At 39.1% G+C, this 26627-nt stretch overlaps 1 protein-coding gene and 1 long non-coding RNA gene across 2 annotated transcripts in view; both read right to left on the bottom strand.

Annotated features, from left to right (window-relative positions):
* Positions 1–26627, bottom strand: part of LOC128025143 (extracellular serine/threonine protein kinase FAM20C) — a 44813-nt gene continuing 18186 nt past the window's right edge. The window contains exons 4-10 of the mRNA XM_052611186.1: positions 7647–7739; positions 4602–4717; positions 3272–3452; positions 3035–3144; positions 2850–2931; positions 2659–2718; positions 1–1360 (exon numbers count right to left, since the gene is read on the bottom strand). Coding sequence (XP_052467146.1) covers positions 1102–1360; positions 2659–2718; positions 2850–2931; positions 3035–3144; positions 3272–3452; positions 4602–4717; positions 7647–7739 — 901 coding nt within the window. The 3' untranslated portion in view covers positions 1–1101. The remainder of the gene's footprint in view (positions 1361–2658; positions 2719–2849; positions 2932–3034; positions 3145–3271; positions 3453–4601; positions 4718–7646; positions 7740–26627) is intronic.
* Positions 12240–20924, bottom strand: LOC128025144 (uncharacterized). The gene is made up of 2 exons (XR_008186105.1): positions 20757–20924; positions 12240–13067 (listed from the first exon to the last, which is right to left on the bottom strand). It is a non-coding gene; the product is annotated as an uncharacterized LOC128025144 (long non-coding RNA).

Below are 26627 nucleotides of genomic sequence, written 5' to 3'. Positions count from 1 at the left end.
TGAATGCACAGTTCTTCTTATTCCTCCTTGGTATGGAGAGAATATAAAGAATTTTATTTGAAGACATGGAAGTCTACATATATTCAGACAAAGGTGCACACGTCACATACAATGCTGAGAGAGTTTGTGAAGCTGTAGCTCCTCATAAGTTTGAACTGAACTGTCAGCTGAAACTTCAGCCAAACATTCACTGTAGCAGATGAACTGTCCTGCACATCCTTTACTCATTTCTTTAAAAAAATAGCTGCTATAATTCTAAAGTTCAAATAGTCAAATACTTTTCAAAGGGAAAGCAGATACTAGTTAAATGATATTCTGTTAAAGCATGTAAATATATGAATTTCAGTTGTATTTATCAAGATCCTTTATAACAGTGGTTCTCAGCTGGTTTTGCTTTTGCATCTCACCTTAGACATTACATGGCAACACAATACAGAACCAAAAATGTTTATCATACAAAAATATGAATTATTAAAGTTAAGTCTACCGAGAGCTGCTTAGACTAACTGATATGCCAAATTATAAACATGACATTGGTCGAACAGGATAAATTACCATTATTATCATTGTTTAGGTCCACTAATATACCAAAATTATATCAACATAAGCTGAATAGGAACATCGGTTTTTATTAATGTTTACTTGTTTTTATAAACTATAATAATTATTAATAACCAATCTGTATTTATTCTTCTTCTTATTATTATTATTTCTGTTTTATTTGCATTGTATTTTATAAGCTTCAATAATAATACTACTAATTATTATTCTAATTAATTTATTTTATTATTTGCATTTAAGTGTTGTTTTTTTCTTTGCTGACAATGCACCAGATGAGAACCCCTGCTTTATAACACTGGTTGTTACATGTGAAGATCAGCTTACATTTTGGATTCAGAACTGCAGAACACCGTTGCTTTCTTTGTCTACTGTGTGTCTTTATTTAACACATGGTCCATCCGTTGAACAATGAGTCTTTGGAATTCACTGAATTCAGAAAAGTTTATCAACAAGGCATCTCTTGCAAGACGTTCATGGTCTATAGAGCTGTGGAGGGACTTCAAAGGACCCACCGGGGGGTGCCTGATCAGTCTGTGCCCACTACCTTTGTGGGACTGTGCCCGTGTTCATGCCCTCTGTGACCATGTCATCCTCTACTACGTTACTGTAGCCCTCCTTCTCAATGCAGTCGGCCAGTACCTGGAGCACCAGGCGCAGCCGGCGGTCCATGGCCTCCAGATGAGGCCTAATGAGGATGGGTGACAGCGTGTCAGTCTGCAGACTTTGCTCCATCAGAGCACTCAGTCTGAACTCCTCCTTAGCCAACAGTTGAAGCCGTAAATGAGTCGACTTCTTCACCCTGGGTCAAAAAGATCAGAATCAGCAACCAAAAGCCACCAAGTCATTTCCAATTATTTATGTATTGATTTAACAATGCATTTTCACGTGGATGATTAAATTAGGACGAAATTGAGACATTAGGAAATTAGTTACCGTATTTTTCGGACTATAAGTCGCACCTGAGTATAAGTCGCATCAGTCCAAAAATACGTCATGATGAGGAAAAAAACATATATAAGTTGCACTGGACTATAAGTCGCATTCATTTAAAACCAAGAACCAAGAGAAAACATTACCGTCTACAGCCGCGAGAGGGCGCTCTATACTGCTCAGTGTAGACTACTGGAGAACTGAGCCGTATATAGCGCCCTCTCGTGGCTGTAGACGGTAATGTTTTCTCTTGGTTCATGTCTAATTAATTTTGATAAATAAGTCGCACCTGACTATAAGTCGCAGGACCAGCCAAACTATGAAAAAAAGTGCGACGGTAATACGGAAAATACGGTAATTAGTGTCCTGCCATTTTTTCAGCAGCATTGGAGCATTTTACAAGTCTGTGTACTTAATAGCTGAGGGAAAGAACTGCAATCTCAAGAATAATTGCACATGAGGTGACTGAATTAAAAACAATGGTGAAATATCAACTATTTATTCAAAGTATAAAACTATATTTTAAGGTTATTTCAAAATATACATATATCCATACAAATATTGTGGTATTTTGAGAGTGTAGGGAGACTCACACTCACTAGATTAACTGATTACATCAGCGCTTCATGGAAGATGGGATTTGCTTGCTGTGACTCTGTTTGGTCGAATTTTCCGTACAGCATTATGGGTAATGCAGTTTTTTTCACCAGAAATTCAGATTTTAAACATGATTATTTAAAAAAATAAGTTTGAAATAATGAAAAAAAAACAGATGGCTTCAACAAAACCATATACCATCGATTAACATCCTCAGAGCTCTCAACAGGTCCGTCTTTAAAGGTTTATAATTTAATTGTTAAAAGTCAGGAACCTGACAGTTGTACTCGATTGCAATCAATCACATAATAATATTAATATAAATTCTGTAGAATAATGAAATCATATTCATAAAACAAGTTTAAATCATAGTTCAATTTGACTCACTCTGCTGGTCTTTTCATTCACGTTTGTGCAAATGACATTTCACTTACAGGAGATATTTTATATTTGTAGCTCTACTACACAAATAGTGAAATGTCTGTTAAATGCTGCTTAATTTGACAGGAATTTCTTGCAGTGATTTGACGAACACTGAACAATAAGTCAACTAATAATGCACATACTAACCTGCAGCACTGACTCAAAGGCACCAGTATGGAGAGCTCATCATGAGAATGTTTACCAAAGCTGAAGATTAAAAGAGAAATGACAGACATTTTTAATGACAATACTTCTGAAAACAGACATGGCACTTTAATAATGCCAAATGAAAGAAGCTACCTGTATTGTGACAGTTGAAAAACAAAAACAAGTCCTACCCTCTTCCGTTATCAAGGTGAATAATGAAAGTTTCATTTCCAAATTTTTCAAATGTCTCATAATGATGGCGATCCATATTCCCTTTGAAGATATAGAAACATTATTATTTATCGCATAAATAGCTTGATTGTATTTCAGCTTCAGTTTTGTTCACTAACAATGCACTTCTCTGAAAGCCCCTTACCCATGAGGAAATCAAAAATGGTCATGTCCATGATGTCCAGCAGGCGTGTGCCGCTGTCATAGGGTGGCGTCTGCTTCACCTCTTCACAGTAATCTGGATCCACCTCCCACCTACACACACACACACACACACACACACACACACACACACACACACGCACACCTCATTAGCTTAAACTATGTATACTGTATATATTTGATTGTGTTTCTTTTAATAAATGTGCGGTGTGGTCCTCACTCTGCTTTCTTGCGTTTGTGATAGGACCGTCTCCAGGGGTTTCTCCAGGTCCTGCGCTTGGCCAAGGCCAGGTCTGGAAGAAAAGCTGCTAAAGAGCCCTCGATCTGGTCAGGCTTCCCACACAGAGCATGCTCAGTGGAGCAGTAGTACGAACATTCACCGTAGAAACAGATGTTATTAGCTGGAGGGATGATAGAGCATAATAAAAAATAAAAAACAAGTCAGCGTAAAATTAAAAATGCACCTCATTAAAAGGCATGTTTCTCGTCTTATTGTGAATTAAATGTTTTGGTTAAAAAAATCTTTGTATTGCTGCTTATTGACACTGTGTTGTGTTGTCTCATATAAATGAAAAATAGCAACTATAATTCATCCTCCTTTAGCATTTTTGTGCCCAGATTATTATACATTTGTTGTTTTACTTATTGCATTAAACATTTTAAGTCTACTTTACAAAACGGGTTCCTCTAATTGAAAGGAAAAACAACACTTTAAAGCAATTTCAGACAAAATGCATAAATGCTGAAATAAATTGAATATTGTAAAAAGGATGAATAATACTATAATACATTTTTTGTTAAGTTCAATACTTTTCACAAATCAATCAAACAACATTTTTACTGAATATACTGTTTCACATGGAAACACTTATTATTGTACTGGCTGTTGACAGTTTTCATATTGACTTTAAATTATGTTTTTTAATTATGCAGACTGGATAATCCCATCACAAGAATAAATTACATTTAAAATATTAACCTGTACTTTCTTTAAAACAACATACCCAAATAAAAATCTCTGTAGCTCTTGAACCCTGTGGTCTATACTCAGGAATCTGCTCTTGTTTGAAACTAGACACTTAGAAAATAGAAAGCTGTTATTTAATATCGTAATAATATTTCAGAACAATACTGCTTCACTGTATTTTTTAGCAAATAAACGCGTCTTTGTGAGGATCAGAGACTTATGTATTATAAAATATTAAACCATTTTAAGATGGGTAGTGTATATTTCTCAATGTCAGCCTGTAAAGGGGATCACATGGCACACATCTAAAGTTGATGTCAAACGAGGGCTCTCTTGAAAATGACTTGATCAACAGCGCCTTCTACTGGTTACTCACAATAGTGTGTCAAAAAGCAATGCAAACTATAATAATTTAAAAAGAAGAAGAAGAAACAACACATAGCACACCTTGAACTGGTGATCAGAAAGGACCTTGCCTCAGTTAGGGTTGTATGGGCAAAAACGAACACTAACCGAAAACCATTCAGTGCTTATCAACTGATAATAGAATTAAAGAGAAATGGGACTGCTGGGTGTTGAGTACCTGGTGAAATGAAAAAGGTTCTCCACAGTTTTTTGTCACGGGTCACATCTCGTATCTCTTTGGTCATATTCATCAGTCGTCCAGTCACTGGCGGCACTCGACGGAAATCCAGGATCCTGTTGAACAATCAATGAGACCAAATGATGTCTATTTTCATATGTTCACTTTACATAATAATTCATACTGTTCATAATTTACATATGAAATTTTCATATCTACATACATATATGTATGTATATAAACTTTTTAAATAGAATATTGTAAACTAAATTAATATACACTCAAATGCTCAAATTCATATAGCAAATTGTTGGGCTAAAAGTATGGTAGACAAAATTGGCACTAACTTTTACCAGTAGAGGGCACTCATACCATTCTGCATAAAGTACACTTCATAGATTTTGAATAATAAATTACTACTCTGTCAAGGAATGCTTTTTTTGATCAGCTTTTTTTGTTACTGTATTTCATATTTCATAATTGGGCAAATAATACATTTTCATTCATAATTTATTTGTATCTTTTGATCGAACTGACCTTGAACGAAACTGAATTTATTGCTGAATCTGACAAATATGTAGGCTTTCTTTTTTTCTTAAAATCTATTCACCCTGCATGTAAGTGTAGGCCCTCTGTTGACAGGGCAAAAAAAATAAATAAAAATAAAAATTCTCTCTGAAACCAACTAATGGACGGGGCCTAAGGGATAAAAGCACTTGAAGCTCCTAATTGCCCAGTCATGCTGACAGAGATGACAGAGAGAGTTTGTGTGCTGGATCGCTCTCCTCCGCTCTCTCTGTCCCATGTAGAACTCAGAGGGAACTGTGGGGCAAATGAATAGCTGTCTTTTCAAACCACTCGTCTACCTCAATCCTGACATCCTCCCCGAAGCCACGCTACAATGAGCGTTTCCCATCAACTAAAATCAGATAATTAATGGTACTTTGTCAGATATAGCCGTGGTGGGCTTGTGTGGACAGAGAGGCCCACTGGGTGATGGTGCTTTTAAATAGAAATAACAACCTGCACTTTTGTCTAACCCAGATGAACTTTATTTAGAAAAGCTAGTGTTTTTTTCATGCTCTTGGTTTGCGCTTTCTACCCACACACATGCCTGTGTGTACCGACTGGATTTTACTCCCGGCCAGATGTGCAGATGGAAGTGAGGCGGACCAGGCCGGGCCTGCGCAATGATTATATTGTGCCCAAGACACACGCTGTGTTCATTCTGACTCATGCTCACACTGCTGGAGACTAGAGGAGGAGTGCTTGACAGAGAACAGCACAGGACTCCACAACACACCAGTCGTGTGAGGGACCTCCATAGAGTAGACCAGGACCACCACTAAAATTCTCACATTTTAATGGCTTGGCCCCCTGTCCCTCAATGAGCGGAAAAAAAAAACACTCCAAAAATGATCTTCTTAATGATTATTTAGTTTTTCTGTAAAAATCAACATTCTTAAAAATAATAAAATAACATAGATCAATAATATTTAAATAAAAAAGGTATATAAAATAAAGTAAATAAATGAAACATAATTAAAAATTCAAATAAAGATAACAAACATTATTATATTATATTATATTATATTATATTATATTATATTATATTATATTATATTATTATACTCAACAAGGCTGCATTTATCTGGTTAAAATACAGTAAAAATAATAATATTGTAAAATATTATAACAATTAAAAAAAAAATATATATATATATGGATATTTCAATTTCTGGTTAAAATACAGTAAAAATAGTAATATTGTAAAATATTATAACAATAATATATATATATATATATATATATATATATATATATATATATATATATATATATATATATACATATATACTATATATATATATATATATATATATATATATATATATATATATATATATTTCAATTTATTGTATTTTTTATTTTACATTATTTAATTTACATAACATTTACTCCTGTGAAAGCAAAAGTGGGCTTTCAGCAGTCATACCTCCAGTCTTCAGTGTCACAAGATTCTTCAGAAATCACAATATGCTGATTTGGTGCTAAAGGAACATTTCTTCTTATCACAGTTAAAAACTGTTGTGCTGCTTAATGTTTTAGTGGAAACCGTGATACATTTTTGTCCGGATTTTTAGACAGTTCAAAAGAAAAGCGATTATTTGAATTCGACATTTTTTTGCAAATGTTATCCCTTTAATGCATCTTTGCTGAATAAAAGCTGTATTTATTTATTTAAAAAATCAAGAATAAAGTTTAATTCCAGTTTATATTATGTAATATTATATTATATTATATTATATTATTATTTTTCTCCAGTAAATTATGATTTTTGTCCAGCGGTGCTTCTTTTTGACTAGGCCTGGGACAGTTTTTCCAGCTGTCCACCCCCGACCGATCACACTGATGAGGAGAAAACAAGACGAGAATGGAAAAAAACTATAATGGCAATAAATCTCAGAGTCTCAGATCACAATCGGGGAAAATCTGACTCATATAGCAAACAACCAATAAATTGGACTGTAATAAGCTGACAAGGACAGATGTCCATGGGTTATTGTGGCTGACACGAATTAAAGCCTCTCAATCACTGACATTCATCAGAAGGGTAATCACCTATAAGCAGACATTGTTGGATGGAGCTCGATTGGCGATCAGATACTGACAGATGTGTTTGTGTTCATTCAGAGTGAGTCATTACGGTCCCTCTGGATTTGGTGTTTATGAGTGTTAAACTGCAGGTTTCTGACTGCTTACTGCCCCGAGATACGCTCACATTCTGTACTTTCACACATACATATAAACACAAGTTCAAATGTGCGGAAAACACGCAGGACACACCGCAAGCGTTACACATTCACACACACACAAAACATTCTTGTGCAAATAAATGCAGCCCCACCGGTTCATATACACAAGCATGCAAACATTTACAAGTGGCATGTGGTGGATGTATACATACACATATAGATTCAGGGGAAGACAAACCTCTCACACACACACTATTCATGCCGGAGGCTGACATTTATGGGCCGTTACCTATCTAGATGATATGCTGCGATCTCAGCGTTGTGCCTCTCGAAATCAGAGAAGTAGAAGAAGTCTGGGGGGGTCTCCTGCTCCCGTGTCTGCCTGCAAGGCAAAGGTTAATCTGCTTTAAGTCCATTTCATCAACAAAGCCATAATCACAGCCCTAGCTAGCCCTTGAAGAAGACTTTAAAAGGGTGGTTCACTGTTTTGTTTTTTTTCTAAGCTTGATTGTGTTTATGGGGTGCAGTCTAACGTGTTAATGCTTCTTCTTTTTTTAATGCATTATTTTTCACATAATTTACCTTTATTCCACACCGCTCTGTCCCTTCTCTGAGAAACACGCTGATCATTTCCTGCTTTTATAAAGCCCCTCCCTCAAAAATAGGCGATGGGCTCTGATTGGTTAGCTAGCCCAGTGTGTTGTGATTAGCTAAACCGCCTCTTGTGCGCGTCTAAACGTCCTGCCCCTCACATCGCGGCATGTGCTCCGGTTGCATTGTAAACAATGGTGTCGTTAATATCGCTTATCAGTTTGAGCCCAATTGAGAAGCAAAGAATATTATTGAAGAGGATCATGCAGTACCTTTCAATGGTAGGCCTATGTATTTTTTTGTTGTTTTCTCATACTTTTCGATACGCTGTTATTTGTAAATGCTACTGCTTATGTTAGCTTTTAATATACGGTTTTATCCTGATTAAAGCTTTAATACCGTATGGCAACTGCATGCATGTTAAACCATGTTAAACCATGTTTAACGCTTCTCATAGCTATGTGAAAATAAGTAATAAAATTGTTTATGCTCAAACAGCAACATTACACACTAACAACGCAATGAGCCGCCCCTTTAAGAAACGCTCCTCATTTTTTCTGGACTGAAGTTTTTTGTTGTTGTTGTTGTTGTTGTTGTTGTTTTTGTTTTTTTTACATATTTTACCTTATTTAACATACTTAAGTTTTCATACCTTATGTTATTACTTAAAGACCATGAAATTGCTTAAAGAACACAGTTTTCCTTCCAGTATTATGTTTTTCCTATGGAAATAGTTTGTTGGGACATAACATATCAAATAGTTCGTCCTTTAAAAAAAAATCAATTGGCCATGAACCATGATCTGCTAGTTGCTATTGTTAGCGATTTGCATTTGGTTGAAGGGGGAGGGAGAATCTTCTCCTAGAGCATTTCATTGGGAAAAAAATCTGTTTAGTGCAGAAGGTTAATTTTATTACACAAGCATACAGATAGCTTTAAAGATAACTGACATGGATTTAAAGCCACAAAATGTTTAACATCCAAAATTATGATATTGTACATTAGCAGTTAATAACAGACCAAACAATATGAAAACAGTAGTTTAATCAATACTTGTAGGTCAACAGAGGACATATCAAGTTCCAGGCAAGACAAGAGCCAGGGGAACTATTTTTAACCAACAGCACGACTTCATACGGTCCTGCTGAAATGTTTTCAGCAGACTCCATTTCAAACATATTTGAGATTTCTCTCTCCTTTCTCCCCTTCTCTCTCTCTCTCTCTCTCTCTCTCTGAATGCTGTCCGAATGTCAGAACAATTAAATCCAGCTGGGATCTCTCCTTTCTCAACAGTCTAGAAGGGTTACTCCACCCCAAATGAAAATTTTGGCATTAATCATTTACCCTCATGTTGTTCCAAATCCATAAAAGCTTTGTTCGTCTTCAGAACACAATTTAAGATATTTTGGATGAAGATTACACTGTCGTGGTCCAGAAAAGTATGAAAGACATGGTCAGAATAGTCCTTCTGCCATCAGTGGTTCAACTGTAATGTTATGAAGCGATGACAATACTTTTTGTACGCGAAGAAATCAAAAATAATGAATTTAACAACAATTCCTTTGTCAACAATCTCCTCTGTGTCTCTCCGCATCACTCTAGCACTATTTTGGAGAACATCCACTGAACGCAAGCAGCGTACACTCTTCTACGTCAGGTTTCTACATGTATTTACTCTCTGATTTGAATGAAAACAGTGCACCTGTGCAAATATCTTAAATTGTGTTCCGAAGACGAACAAAGCATTTATGGGTTTGGAACGACATGGGGTAAAGATTTAATGACAAAATTTTCATTTTAGGGTGGAGTATCCCTTTAATCACGCAAAAAGACGGTTCAAAACAATACATTTTCTGGAAAGTAAATCATGTCACATCCCAAAGTCTTTGTGGAAAACCAGCCAGTCTGAACCGAAGACAAGGTAGCTGGTGTGAAGAGTGCCAGCTCTGTAATGGAAACAGAGCCTTATCTTGGCAAAATCAGGCGTTCGGTATCGTCCTCAGCTGGCGGCAGTCGTTTAAGGCGCAGCTGTGAGGCTAACACGCTCACCAATCGTTAAATAACAAAGCATGGGACCTGCCAACCGAGAGTCTCCAACTTCAAATTCTTCTGCAGTCCGCTCCTCAGAGCCCAGGATAATATCGCTCCGTCACCAACTGTGAACCTCTTTTCAGGCACAAAGGCCTGGACTTGTGTTTCTGCTGGAAGAAGCAGGCCTACTACTGCACAAGCTCAGAAGCGTCCTTGTAATGAACTCATTGGACCTTTGCCCCAGACACTCAAACGTTTCATTTTATATACGTGTACAGATGTTTCTTGGCCCTGTTGACTACCCTAAAACATTAATCACTCTTACTAGTTAAATTCTGTGCACTTTACACTATTTACAAGTAAACATTTTAAATATATACTAAAAAGTAATTCAAATACATACAAAATATTCTCACAAAATGACCGTCTGACTGGAAAAATGCACAATGGAGATGCACAATAAAAATGCTCTGTTCACAAGAGATATTTCTTCACACATCACAACGACACAATTAATCTCAAGCTCTCTGTTGTCTCCTTGGTAAACAAGTACAATATTACAAAGAACTTTAACAGGTGCAAAATTGTTGGTTGCAATAAAAATTATAATAATCAACATTATTTGGTTGTAATTTGTATAACAGTTCATAATATTTTCACTCAATAAATATGGTTTATATTAAAGTTTCCCCTTATTTAAAAAGGTAATAATATTTTCTTAATGGATTGTCATATTTTAAGATGAAAAAACACACTACCTTTCAAAGCTTGGGGTACCTATGATCTTTTGATAGAAAATAATATTTATATTCAGCATAAAATGCATTAAATTGAGCAAAAGTTACAGTAAAGACATATATTAATGTTGCAACAGATTTCTACTTCAAATAAATGCTGTTCTTTTGAACGATATATTTATTATAGAATCTTGAAGAAAATATTTATCACTATTTCCGCAAAAAAATATTCAGTAGCACAATTGTTTGCAACATTGATAAAAATATGTTACATTTAGCACCAAATCTGCACATTAGAAGGATTTCTGGAGAATCAGAGTGGAGTAGCTAAATGCAGCCTTGATGAATAAAAATAAAAACCCTACCAACTCCAAACTTTTGGAAAGCAGTGTATATCTATATATTTATACCACGTTTTTAAAACAGCATCCAAGACAAAAAAACAAACAAAAACAAAACAGAAATCTGCTAGCTAAAAAAATTATGATCGGAAGTAAAAGTCTCTAAAGGAAACCTGTGTATCAGCCTGGTATCACAGCTATTATGAAAGCTTGCTGTCTCATTTACTGCAATGTAGTATTATGTCTGTAAGCACTTACTGAGCACCACTGTACCCAAGCACTTGACCCTGACAAGGCCTCCACTGCGGTGACAGCACTTAGCATCTGCACACATCTGCCTCTGTTCCATAGTAAGCTTTTCATCAGATAAGATTCCATCAAGGTAAATTCAGTGCTTAACATTAACTCCATAACACAAATGATCACAATAGGGAAAAATACAGGCTTTTTAAAATGCTCTGAGACAACAGCTGATGGCAAAACCCTCTGAGGAGTGTTCTGTGGGTGGAGAAGTCTAAACCCCCTCCTCTCTCGCTGGCACTCCAGACAACCTTGTTAAGATGGAGCTTGAGAGCTCTCATTTATTCCCGTAAAACCCCAGAGAGACATGAGGAAAACAACACTCAACTGACTGTTGGACCAGAAAACTATAACAAAGGAAACCAGACACAGGCCAGCCTGTCAAAGGGTCAAAACAATCCCTGCGAAGAACTCTGTAAAGAACATTCAACACAAACGACACTTCGGAGAGAGGAAACATTCCTTCTGTATTAGTAAGATGGGTTTATGAGGCACTTCATATAAAACGAACAAAACAAATGTGTGTGGGAGATTGAAAGCCCAAGGTGAGTTTATTTCCATTTTATTTTCTTCAAGTGGATGTGGTTCACTATAAAAGATGCCGTGTGAACGGTTGACACTCTTAAATGAGCCTCGAGACGGGCCTCTGGGATGTGTGCAGACATCTTAAAACCAACTCTGCTGAGAGCAGGATGTCTCTAGCGATCAAAATACGCTGAGAGAGCGCTCTCAATGACCCTGTACCTCAAGGTAAACACACTGTTTACTCCTGCCAGACCAACAGATTATTGCTGCATGCAAACAGGCTCACAAAGACTGGCATATGCTAGTGTAGCAGATCCCTTTCTGCACATAACGAATTTCACACAGTAGACAACAGGATGGCTTGAGAACAGCTGAATTTATTGACCCGCCCTGGAAACATATGGGACAATTTGATCAATATTTTTCGTTGCGCCAACCTCTTCCCACATCACACACAACATTAAGTAGGAAGAGCGAGAGAAAATAAGTGCGTCTTTCCTCGCCAGCGTCTATCCGCAAACTGAGGATGACGTAACTCACTTGTATACATATTTAACATTATGTAGCAGATACATTATTGTGCAAATAATACATTTCTTTCGTTAAAGGAAAAATAAAGTGATGAAATGGCTGGATGTGTATATATTCTTCAAACATATCAATAGTAACACATAAGAATAATGTTGTTGTTTTTCCCTCAAAACATCAGACACATCCACATTATACTCTATATAACTGCAAAACCAGTGTAGTAGATGGCTGTAACATAATATAATGTATTATAGAATCTGAGAAATAAATATACAATATCTGCTCAAAAGTACAATCCACATATTCATTATAAACCCAATTTACAAAAATTAGATCACGTTATGCTGGTTAAATTGAAGAACTGAACATACCTGGAAACATATGGGACAATTTGATCAATATTTTTCGTTGCGCCAACCTCTTCCCACATCACACACTGTGCACAAATCAACAGTTAGTTCACTCCACGTGCGTCCGATAAAGCTCACACAAAATTCAAAATACACAATATGCATGTGTACAATCGATTCAATATAACATTGTACTCAATGATCAACGAACTTTAATTGAATGAACTCTACTTACATACCAACATTAAGTAGGAAGAGCGAGAGAAAATAAGTGCGTCTTTCCTCGCCAGCGTCTATCCGCAAACTGAGGATGACGTAACTCACGCACTCCAAATGCATAGCGCGCAACACTGATAAATGTCCCACACAACAAACACCCCAACCGATAGTTCCCAAAAACAAAGAAAAATAGTTTTGGGAAGTTCATCATACAAACCCAAGACACAATCAATACTTTTCTCTTCCCAACTTGCTACATTCACCCCCCTGAACTTCACAAAACTAATCTAATACTAGTGACTAATCGAAATTGGGGATGTGATCACACTCTAAAAACCACAGTATCTGCACGCAACAACCCTGTTACCCAACTCACTGGGAGAGTGACAAAAGAAAGTTGGCCAGACTCTCAAATGCCCACCCGCAAAAAGAAGTGCCATAAACACTACTCCAAAGATACTCAAATGATCACCACTAATATTTTACCCCAAATGAATTATTCAGACTGGAGAACTCAAATGCCACTTAAGAAGTTTTTGACCATAGAAGGCTAAGCGTAGGGCTACGTAACAAGGTCTTCTGGGTCATAATTTGAATCAGTCTATCAACTGGTTTAATCAATCTGCCAGCCCTAGTTCTGACCGTGTGAGTCATATCAGACGAAGGCTGAACTACTTCTCCAGGAACTCCGTCAGTTGGTTTTGACTTTTCCATGTCGCGTTCAACTTCCTCAACATTCATATCATGAGGGTCAGATGCGGGACTCTGAACTTTTTCCCAACTCACAATTTCATCATCTATTCCATCAAGGACATGCTCCGATCCTGATCTGAAATCTGAATCTCTGGTCTCCTCTCCCATTGAAGGGCTCAATTGACAAGCTGGAGGATGAACTGCTCCATTGGAAGTGTCAGATTCTGAACTCTGAACTTTTTCCTGAGTCTCACTTTCAACGTCCGTTCCATCAAGGACATGCTCCGATACTGGTCCGAAACTTAGACCTCTGGTTTCCTCTGCATTTGATGGGGTCGACAGACAAGCTGGAGAATGAACTGCTTCATCAATCTCGTTTCCAACATCCTCTAATTCATTCATAGCTTTGTCGTTCATAGAGTCATCGGTCTCAAAGTCCGACCCGGAGTCTTCGGAAGCTGGTTCAACACAATCCTTCCTCACGTCAACAGGTAAGAAATTTGCACGTAAAAGCAAGTTCCTATGAACCACCTTCTCCTGATTGGTCCTGGTGTTCCTTACACGGTAAGTATGACACCTTGTATCCACAGAAACCACAACATGCACAGTTGAGTCCCATTTGTCGGCCAGCTTGCGCCGTCCACGCTCTCCTTTATTGGCAAGCAACACATAGTCTCCTTCCTCTATATCTCGGCCTTTGACGTCTTTGTTGTAGTGCTCAGATTGCCGTTGTTGACTCGCAATGTTGTTGGCCTGAGCAAGTAACATAGCTTCCCTCAGATCATCCTTCATTTTTTTTACGTATTGGTCATAGTCTGTGACGATGTTATCCCGATCTACAGACTGGAACATCAAGTCAACGGGCAGCCTAGGAATTCGACCATACATGAGGAAAAATGGGGCAAAGCCAGTTGACTCATGGGCAGTACAGTTGTAAGCGAACGTCAGGGTTTGCAGCATTTGTGGCCAGTCCTGTTTGACTCTCGGAGGCAATGCCCTGATCATATTGCCCAAGGTGCGATTGAACCTCTCGACTTGGCCGTTACCCATCGGGTGATATGCCGTGGTTCGGGACTTCTGTACGCCAGCAATCTGCAACAGTTCCTTGATCAACCGGCTTTCAAAGTTAGCTCCTTGGTCCGAGTGGATTCTTAGTGGAAATCCATAAACACAGAAGAACTTGTCCCATAATTGACGAGCGACTTGGGATGCTGACTGGTTCCTGCACGGAAACGCATTAGCCATTTTCGTGAAGTGGTCTGTTACCACAAGTACATCAACACTCTTGCCAGAAGAATCCTCAGCAGACCAGAAGTCTATGCAGACTAATTCTAGTGGATGGACAGTTCGGATGCTCTCTAAAGGGGCCCTTCCCTCAGGTTCAGGGGTTTTGCTGACCACACAACGTTGACAGCGTCTCACATAATCACGGGTGTCACTCTCCATTCCAACCCAAGAAAACCTCTGTCTAGCCAAAGACAACGTCCTTCCTTGACCTTGATGGCCTGCCTCATCGTGGATGCCGCGCAAGACTTCACTGACCAGTGAATCAGGGACTATGAACTGGTAACGTGTAAACTTAGTCACTGGATCCTTGCAGACACGGTAAAGGATGCCATCCAACAGCTTCAACCTGTCCCATTGCTTCAACAGTTTCAAGGCCTTGAAAGGTTCCTTAGCTCTTTCTCTCCGAGACGGTCTCTTACCTCTGCATACATAGAAGAGAACTCTTGAGAGCACATGGTCACCTTCTTGCTTCTCCCGAAGCTCCTCTAGTGAGAAGACTGGTAAGGGGTTCTGACCAGCAGGCATAATTTGTTTTTTTTCTTGAGCAAGCCAAGAAAGGACTCTCCCCTCTGCTCCCACATCCCACTTTGCATGAGCTTCGAAGATAGCAGAGACCTGATCAGAAGACAAGGAACATTGTTCTGACGAATGTCCAATACTTTGGCTATTTGCGCTGAGCCTAAAGGAATCCTGCACTGTGCCTTTCCTTATTTGTTCAGACTGTTCAAGCAAAAGGCTGTAGGGTTCTGTCACTAATCTATGGCTCACAAGACTGGGAACAAACGGCTGACGGCTCAGAGCATCGGCAACCACATTATTCGTACCCGGTATGTACTGGATGTCAAAGGTGTACGGGGCCAACTTAGCTACCCACCTCTGTTCACATGCGTCTAATTTCGGCTTTGTTAAAATGTAGGTCAACGGATTGTTGTCCGTCCAGACTGTGAAAGTATTCCCCTTTAGCCAATGGCTAAATTTATCGCAGATGGACCATTTTAATGCCAGAAATTCAAGACGGTGTGCAGGGTAGTTGGACTGAGCTCGTGTAAGAGCCTTACTTGCAAAGGCAATAGGTCGTGCCTTGGACTCTCCTTCAAGGACTTGTGACAATACTGCCCCTATACCATCCAAGGAGGCATCTGTAGAGAGGATAAATGGCCGGGCGAAATCGGGGTGTGCTAACACTACAGAGTCCACAAGAGCCGACTTAAGCTGTTCAAAGGATAAGGCACATTCTCTAGTCCAATCTGACGGGCTGAGTTTTCTAAAGACAGCACGACCCCTTGAAAATCCCTTTTTCCCTTTGGTTGCAGCGGTTAGTGTGAAGAGCGGTTTGGCGATGCTGGAACAGTTGGGGATGAAGCGTTGGTAATACAGGACCATACCCAAAAAGGACTTGATCTTTTTTTGGGAAGGCGAGACCCCATCATCCATCATGAGATCCTTTTCAGTGACAGCCGTAATGGCAGCAACTTTGTCAGGATCAGTCGCGACTCCATTCTCATTCACAACATGGCCAAGGAACCTGACGCTCCTTCTAAGGAAGTAGCATTTCTTCGGCGCCAACTTCAACCCGTGAGCACTCAATCTCCCGAAGACCATCTCCAACCTTTCCAAGGCCTTTTCTTCAGTGGGAGCTACAACCAGAAGATCATCCAAATAACAAAGCAGAGTAAGGAAGTTTTGGTCACCAAATATACTCATCATAAGCCGCATGAAACTCGCTGGGCTGTTGCATAGTCCCTGTGGAAGACGATTGAACTCATAGAGCCCTAGAGGTGTGGTAAAGGCTGTAAGCTTCTTGTCTTCCTCACACATGGAGATGTTGTAGAAGCCGGACGTAAGGTCCATTGCGCTGAACAATGCATTCCCTCCCAAAGCAGCGAGGCAGTCGGCTTGATGAGGAAGAGGGTGTGCATCCTTAATAGTGCGTGAATTTAACCAACGGTAATCAACGCAGATACGTAGGTCTCCACTCTTCTTCCACACGAGAACCAAGGGGGAGGCCCACTCGCTGCTGGATTTACGAATGAGATCATGCTCTTCCATCTCTGACAGTACTTGCCGTAACTTCTGATAGTGTCCTGGCGGCACACGCCGATAGGGCAAACGGAAAGGCCTGTGGTCAGACAGGTGGATGCGATGCACAAAGTCTTTAGCTCTCCCGCAGTCTAGCTTGTGTTTTGAGAATACGTGTTCATACTTCTGGACCAAGCGCAATAGCTGAAATTTCCATTGAAGTGGCGCTTCGCAAGAATCTATGTCCAAATCACTCAATCCCATTTTCTCTAAGACATGCTGGAAGTCTGGGTTGTGTGATCCGTCATGCACAGTTTGACTCTGGGCTGTAACAGTATCAAAGGGTTGCTCCCCATCCATTTCCAAATCTTCTAACGCCACACATGGAGAGACGTTGACTATTTTAGAATTCTTCCTCAAAGTGATTGACTTGTCGGTTGGGTTAAGCATCCTAACTGGCACCCACCTGTCAGCAGTCATAGAAACCACCACACGTCCCATGATGACATCCTTCTTATGGGTTGGTGACTTAGTCGGCTCAATCAACACCGCACTACCCTCTGAAATAGGTGTTGTAGGAGGGAGCTTGGCCCACACCAGGTGCTCCTGCCTTGGCAGCAACGTGACAGCTTGAACCAGTTTGGCCGTGCCAATGATGTCAGGCATCTCATCACCTCTCCATCTATTAAGACCAGAAAGTACATTAAGGAACTGCTCAACCTCAGCATCTTTCGTTGATTCAGGCCTATTTACGACACGCCAGTATGTGGGTCTCTGCTTAAACTGGCTCAAGATGAATTTAAGGACGTTGGTGCCCAGTATCAAATCTTCCCGCTGTCCTGTAACAACCAGCGTGGGTACACTGACTTCATACTCGTACACTCTCATCTTCAGCTGATATATACATTTCGGCGTAACCTGAACACCACCACATCCAATCAGCATAATATTGGCCTGCATCTCACACTGATCCAGAGACATACCTGCATCCAATAAGCGAGCTTCTGCAACTTCACTGATGGTGCAAGCCATAGAGCCACTGTCTAACAATGCTCTCAGGGGAATGCTGTCATTGACTAGAACGTCGGTGTAGAAAAGGCTGTCTGCCCGTGCCAGCTGCGTCACATTCTGAAACAGGACCATATTATCACTAGTAACTGTTTTACAAGTAGACTCATATATTTTTGATGCATCATCTTGGAGGGTCTGAACTTCTTCACCCACACTATCCCCTCCCAAGTGCAGGCGTGTCAGTTTCCCTGAATCTGGGAGCGACTCCCATACTCAGCACTTTTCTTAGGGCAATCCCTCCGCAGGTGACCAACTTCTAAGCAGTTTAGACATCTTCTCTCAGACATGCAGTGTGACCGTGTGGAATGGGTTCTCTCACCACAAACACGACATTTGGATGGACGAGACCAAGAAGGTATTTGCGGTCTATCAGAAGCAGCCTGCGCATTAGTGCGTTCGAGCACTCTTTCCAGCATGCTGAGCACTCGCTCTAATGTACCAGTGTCAGTCAAGGCTGTGTGTGGAGGCGCTGTGGCGATCTCAGGCTTTGTGGCATGGGTACCAGGGATGCACGCTGCTGAGTTAACTGCAGTGTTGTCCCCTGTAGAGGCCTCTGTGTGCCTGACGGCGGCAGTTGCTACCTGAAGCGAATTGCCAGGGAAAGAGTAAGGATGTGGATTCTTGGTTCTCAGCTCCCTTTGATGCTCGTCAATTGCTTCTTGCACCTCTGCTGATGACCACTTCGTGATAGGCTTGTACCTGAACATACTAGAAAGTTCAACATTAGGGCAGTTTCTAATGAACATCATTGCAATTTCCTGTGAAATGTTCTTCATTCGACTACCCTCTTTCTGTAGGTGATTATCAGCGATTTCGGCCGCATTATTGAGACGGACCCAATAGTCAACAGGGCTTTCTTTGTCATATGGCATTGTAGAATAGAAGTCTGCCAGTGGAAGACAAGATTCTGGGGTCTCACTGAAATAGCGTAAGAGCATTTTGTAAATGGTTTCAGGGGTAACAACCATGTCAGGTGAGTGATTACTTTTTAGCCCCACTTTTACAATGTTTTTAGCTCTACCCAAAAGGTGGTTCAAAATCTCAATGGAATGCTCTGCTTTCGGGCGATCACACTTCTGTAAGTAAACCTCCATTAATTCTATCCACTCATGAACAGTATGTTTATCCGTACCATCACCACGGAAAATAGGAGGGCTTCTATTGTCAGAACGTACAATCAGATTCAACCTGGATAAGTCAAGTGTAGTGCTAGCTAGATCGCTTTTAACTGGTTCGGGGGCAGTCCGATGCCCCAGAGCAGAAGCACTACGATCAGCTAAGAGCCGGTCCAAAATACTATCGCCAATTTGGCTACCAAGCTCTTCAAGTAGCTCTGTTATCTGCAAACGAGAATCATCACATATTGGGGCAGTTGTAAAAGATGAAGCACCAGCATTGACTTTTCCTTCCATCTGTGAAGAGCCTAAATTAATATCTCGAATCTGATCATTTTCTCTACGTCTCACAACACCATCTGAGCTGATGAAACTTCTACCCCTCCCCAAGACTGGTGTAGACATATTGTACATCTTACTGTCCAAATTGGTCACTAACGCATAACAAAATAAATTGACTCGGTGTCTTAGTAATACAATGTTCGAAAGTCAATGTTAAGAATGTAAGAGAGCTGTATGCAACAAGGAAAGTTCATTAGCTGACACTGGAAGGCAGGACTCGATCCACGGCTTGACACCTGGCAGACGACTCAGGCCGGCTTTCTGAATCCAGGGAGAGCGCAGCAACAGTTCCATGAAACCGAACAACACCCGGCGATCGGCTCTGGCTGATCAGTTGTATCCAAGAAGGTCACCGCACCAGTTTTATGTAGCAGATCCCTTTCTGCACATAACGAATTTCACACAGTAGACAACAGGATGGCTTGAGAACAGCTGAATTTATTGACCCGCCCTGGAAACATATGGGACAATTTGATCAATATTTTTCGTTGCGCCAACCTCTTCCCACATCACACACAACATTAAGTAGGAAGAGCGAGAGAAAATAAGTGCGTCTTTCCTCGCCAGCGTCTATCCGCAAACTGAGGATGACGTAACTCACTTGTATACATATTTAACATTATGTAGCAGATACATTATTGTGCAAATAATACATTTCTTTCGTTAAAGGAAAAATAAAGTGATGAAATGGCTGGATGTGTATATATTCTTCAAACATATCAATAGTAACACATAAGAATAATGTTGTTGTTTTTCCCTCAAAACATCAGACACATCCACATTATACTCTATATAACTGCAAAACCAGTGTAGTAGATGGCTGTAACATAATATAATGTATTATAGAATCTGAGAAATAAATATACAATATCTGCTCAAAAGTACAATCCACATATTCATTATAAACCCAATTTACAAAAATTAGATCACGTTATGCTGGTTAAATTGAAGAACTGAACATACCTGGAAACATATGGGACAATTTGATCAATATTTTTCGTTGCGCCAACCTCTTCCCACATCACACACTGTGCACAAATCAACAGTTAGTTCACTCCACGTGCGTCCGATAAAGCTCACACAAAATTCAAAATACACAATATGCATGTGTACAATCGATTCAATATAACATTGTACTCAATGATCAACGAACTTTAATTGAATGAACTCTACTTACATACCAACATTAAGTAGGAAGAGCGAGAGAAAATAAGTGCGTCTTTCCTCGCCAGCGTCTATCCGCAAACTGAGGATGACGTAACTCACGCACTCCAAATGCATAGCGCGCAACACTGATAAATGTCCCACACAACAAACACCCCAACCGATAGTTCCCAAAAACAAAGAAAAATAGTTTTGGGAAGTTCATCATACAAACCCAAGACACAATCAATACTTTTCTCTTCCCAACTTGCTACACTAGCACTTGACTGACATAATGGCAGTTCAAATAGATATACTGGAATAAAACCAATTAATTATTAGGGATGCACTGAAATTGAACATTTCTGGCTGACAATTATTTTAAATGACTGAAGATAAAATTAAATAATATTTATTTAAAATTAATTTATATATATATATATATAATTTATTTGATTACTTCTTAAATCTAAAATTAATCATTGTATGTGCTGGAAGCAAATTATTATTATTATACATTAAACTAATTAACATAGTTTGTTAACTTAATTTTAGGCTGTCAATGGTTTCTAATGGATCCCATTCAATCATCAGTTAGAGTCTCAACTATCTGTTTAAAAAAAAATGGAAACAGAAAATTATAGAGTGAATAGTGAACATCAGAAAACAAAATCAAACAATTCTCTCATCATTTACACTCCTTCATGTCGTCCCAGATATATACAGAATTAATACAACTGAACATATTTAGAATAATAATCCATCTCTGTGAGTCAATATAATGTAAGTGAATGGGACCCTCAAAGTTCACGCTTCAAAAACCATGCAAAACAAACACTAGAGTAACCCATAGAAGAGTTCTCACACACACCTATCATTTCACTTTAAAGCACACTGATTCATCCACAGTTTGCTTGGTTTTTGAAGTGTCAATTTTTTAGGGGCTTTTTCAATCATATGGATTCACAAAAAAATATTATTTTTCCAAAAAGTTAAGTCTGTGTTGTCTGAAAAGAGAAAACCAAATACAACAGGTATGTTACGAATGTAAGCAACAAACTAGATATTAGAGCTGACACTAGGAACTTCTGTTAATTGGCCCAAATTAGGCATAAAATAGCCAAATATCAGCCAATTGCTGTGGTCGAGATATATCCATGGCTATACAAAACAGCTGGCCTATGCAAACAATAAAACAGCAGCAGATGAGAAAATTGCTGATGGAAAAAGTGCAAAAGGTACAGGCATCCACACACACACACACACAAACTGATCTATTAAGAAAACATATGGGAGCAAACAAATGAATGAAACAGGAAACAGTATCTAGGACACTTTATTATGCCAAATCCCTTTGTTGGCTTTACAGAGGACGAACACCAAAAAAGCTCACACAATAGCTGCAAAAGCAAATTCATCTCACAAAGCCTGATGGCTGCAGCACTTCTAAAAGCTTATCCCAGCATTCTTAGAAGGTGTGTTGGTAAGACTGTGATGACGAAAAGATACAAAGCAATGTTCAGGCACATGCTTAAAACGTGTCTGGAGCCTTAAAGGGGCAGTTCACCCCAAAATAAAAACGATTAGTCATTATTTAATGATCCTAGCATCTTTTTATACTTGAATGACTTGACTTGTAAATGACTTCTAGATAGCTAGCAGAGTGTCCAAGCAGATCTTTTCCGTACATTGAAAGTAAATGGGGACCAGATTGGACATTCTTTAAAATGCTTTGTGTGTGTGTGTGTGTTCCACAAAAGCAACAGGGTATGCTCCCATCATGATGACAGAATTATAATTTCTGGGTAAAAAAATAAATAAAATTAACAAGCTGTTGGAGCAAGTGCTAAATTGGTAACTTTTCTACAGCTGTTTTGCACAAGAGCCACTCTGTGACGTTTTGACTGTGAATGATTATCAAACGGAGCATTGTTTAAACTGCAGAAATGACCTTTGGAGTGAATGTCATGGCACTGGGAGCAAATATTAGAGGAAGAGGCACTGGGACGAGAATAAAGCTGCATTTTGTGGCTTGTTTGTGAGAACAGGTAGCAGGAAACGTCAAGGGGTGGCTCACGTTACAAACTTCAGCAGTTGCTATTTCTCACAATACAGCATAACATTTGAGTTTAAAAAGCCAAAAAACAAGCAGAAATGCTGGTATATGTTTAGCCAGGCAAAAAACAGTGACTTTCCACTCTTTTCCACCTTTTTCTAATTGTTCTGCATCAGGGACATGAAACAAAAAAGGCCAAGTCTGTTTCTAGAAACTTGTCAAAGCCAACGCCGGTGTAATTTTTCTTTGTTTGAAAATGTAAGTGGTTAATGCTTTTCCATCTCTGAAGGGCGACCTCTCCTGAGTTAGGGCTGAAGCCAAACTATTCCTCTTCGCTGGCATAGAAGTGCTGCTGGCAGGTCAGCGTGGATGTCTGGTATTTAGTGTTGCGTCTGACAGCGGCAGTAGAGTTGTTGATGGGCAGTGAGTGAGAGGAGGCTGATGTTGGCCTTGAGCCTGCTTTATGTGAGGGGATATTGAGACCTGCTGTAAAAATTTTCTCTGCTGATGCTGCTTTTGCATCTCTGTTTTATTTTAAGGCTCTGACGAGCTTATTCAGGTACATCCCTATATTTGCTTACACAGGCAAGCATATATTTTTGGAATATAGACTTATATTCCAAGTCTACAATATAGACTGTAATGTGCTTGAATTTGAGCACTGAAGGGCCAGTTCTCCCCAAAATGAGCATTTTGTCATCATTTACTCACTCTCGTGTCACTTCCACACTTATCTTTTGTCAAAAAGCCTGTGTTTTGACAAGAATGAGATTGGAAAAATAACGAGTGAGATTTCAGGGAGTGTTGTGAAATCAGTTTGATCATTATTTTTGCAATCTATTCATCAATGCCAGCAGGATTGGGCTAAATTCAGAAAAACTTCCGACTTCTTATTAGTGATGTAAGCAGGACTTCTCCAATCATTTAGTCCAAATAAACGTGCCCCTGCAAGCTGAAGTACATCTGCCTCCATTTTTGTGTGCAACACCCGCATGCGAAGATCCAATCAGTCCCCTTTTTCAATAACCTGCTAAACTCGAATGTACATTACAACATGGAGGAAAATATCTGTCACTACTTCCGTTTCATCACTTCATAGTGAATTCAAACCTTTGACGCATTTTGCTTTTCTAAAATGTGCACAACTCTGCCCTCTGTCCTCAACTGTCTGGATAAACAGAGAGTCTCGCCCCAAATTTACTCCATCGTTTGAGCCATAAGTTGATGTTTTGGGAATGGGATGTCCTAAACAAATAGAACGATTTTTTAATAGTGACACAGAGTCAGAATGTTTAAACCTCTCGTGATGTCAACCTACACATCTCTCACATGCTGTAGCTGTCAATGTGTATTAATTAACCCTTAAAAAGCTTACTGTGTCATATTTAATATGCAAACTAGCAAGGTCTCTAAATTATCAACATTATTAAAACCTTACTGTAAAACCTGTTATACAAAATCAAATACAGGTCTTCTGGTTAATAGTTCATATACTTTTTAGCATGTCAAAGGACATTTAAAGGCCTTTAAAAATTCTGTCCACCTTCAGGTTGTGATACACAGGTCTTTTTGCAGTAAAATCATTAGTGATTTGTATTAAGTGATAACTTTTATATGGTTAGTAATATTTCAAAATGTACACAAAAAATTATTCTTAATGTTTAGCCATGTAACTATCAGCAACTGGATGAAATTGCATATCTTTACTCAGTTTGGGCCTCTGAAAAAAGTTAAGATGTTGTCTAAAGGTTCAATAAACTGTTCCATTTCAAAAACTGACCGACTATTACTTTACATGTTGGGCTTTGCAGGGTTAATAGCCAAAACCACAACAACGACAAAATGCATTGAAATAAATTACACATTACCTTTAAAATCAAGTGTAATATTTGTATCTCACCTCTCTCTTTTTTTTCACACTTTCACAGCTGTGCTCAACCCATGAGACAGAGCTCTATGAGCCAGCTGTTTTCTTTAAGTCCAGAACAAATGTGAAAAATGGCTTGACGCGAATACGAGACTACAACAAAAAAATAACACCCCTCAAGAACAGGCTGCTTTTTTTACAGAGCAAAAGATTTGCTATGAGTAACTTGGCTAGGCTGAAAATAATGAAAGATCTTTTGCACATGTATTGTGTTTCTGAGATAAGCATTGAGTGCTCTCACAATCGCTGAACATGAGTCTTCTGAGATGAAAATGGACTAACAGATCTGGAAACACACACACACAAATGGAGGGAGTCAGAGAGGGAGAGCTGGGGGTAGATGAAGAGAGAGAGAGAGAAAGAGAGAAAAATAAAAGAGAGCACACACTAAGCTGACAGACAGGCAGGCCTAAATAAGCGAGACCACAGCATCAGCCTCTCATGCACATCATCCCTGTAATGGCATCGTGTAAATATTCCAGCCAGATCAACAGGCCATAAAGAGGAATCCATCATCTGCACATAATCTCTGACAGATTTACTGGCCCGGACTGACAGGCTTCCCTGTATGATAGCACATCTGGGATAACACCCCCCACATCACACACACACAGATACAAATAACCCACAGAATACAGTATCTTCTCTCTGACAAGTGGAGCTGATGGCTGATGTCCAAGTGTGCAGTGTGTGGAGGGTACGCTCTCATCTTTGTTGTGGTTTGATCTGGGCTTTCAGATGTTTAGATGTTGCCATTACACACAACAGGGGTTTGAAGACTTTTGCTGGTTTTCAACTGTGTGGTACGACTCGGCTCGGTACGGCTCAGTAAGGTATGCACGGCTCGACTCGGCTCGGTTTGCAGTTTAGTACCGCTTTAGAGTGGGCGGGATTTTTCACATGTCATTATTGATGAGCTGACTCTACTGCCGCGACTCGTGAAAAACTTCCGCTCCTCTGCTATCAACGTCACTGTTAAACATCTTATAGTGGAGAAATGGTAATGTTACTCCCCCTCAGCTGAAATCGCATTTCTTTAAGGGGGGGGGGGGGGTGAATGGAGGGGGATGTGAGGGCACTTAGCGATTGAAGGGGCAGCAGCTCAAACCAAGTTATTTTTAAATTCAATGATTAACGCATTGTCATTAAAATTAAATAAATAAATAAAATAGAGAACCAAGATACAAGTTAAATAAAATGAAAATGCTGTCAGGACGCTATTATTATTATTATTATTATTAACATTATTCACTATAAATAAGAACTAAATGCACATTAACATAAAACAAAATAAAGTTAAATAAAAAAAGAACATAAAAACTTTGAATAGTTCAAATAAAATGTCAAAATGTATATATATATATATATATATATATATATATATAAAAATATAAAATCTAAAAAATTAACAGCAGAAGTGTATTATGATAAAACATTACTACTGTATTTTTTCTGTTTTATTTTAATATTATATATTTCCTTTTTATAATTCTTTGATACAAAAAATGGGCTAGAAAATACGATGTCCTGTTTCATAAATGGCCTAGTATCATCCTTGAGAGGCAGCGTACTGAAAATCCATGAGCCACACAGGCCTAACAGCCAGAGACAAATGGCTGCTATCTCTGCCCTGCAGTTCTGTTCCTTTTCTCTCTTGCTGATGGGAATGCATCTCTCATTTGCTGGCCAACCTCACTGAATCAAAACCTTCACTCCTTTATTCATTTATTTTGGTCATTTAAACATAAACGTATATCATTTAAGAGCAGGTCTATGAGCCATGAATGCCACCCTCAGGTGTCTTTGGGTGAATTCTGGTAGCGTGCCCTGTGAAATAGATTCATGTATCCATGATCAAGGCTGTGACCCTGTCGGTCTCTATTACCAAGCTTTATCACTTTCTGCTTGGACGTAAACACCTCAGGGTGGGTTAGTGATGAAATGGTGAGATGGGGCACATGATTTGTAATGACATAAAATCAAACGTGACAG

Source organism: Carassius gibelio, chromosome A12 (assembly GCF_023724105.1).
Source record: "Carassius gibelio isolate Cgi1373 ecotype wild population from Czech Republic chromosome A12, carGib1.2-hapl.c, whole genome shotgun sequence".
Lineage (NCBI taxonomy): Eukaryota > Metazoa > Chordata > Actinopteri > Cypriniformes > Cyprinidae > Carassius > Carassius gibelio.
This window is presented reverse-complemented; position numbering and strand designations above follow the sequence as displayed.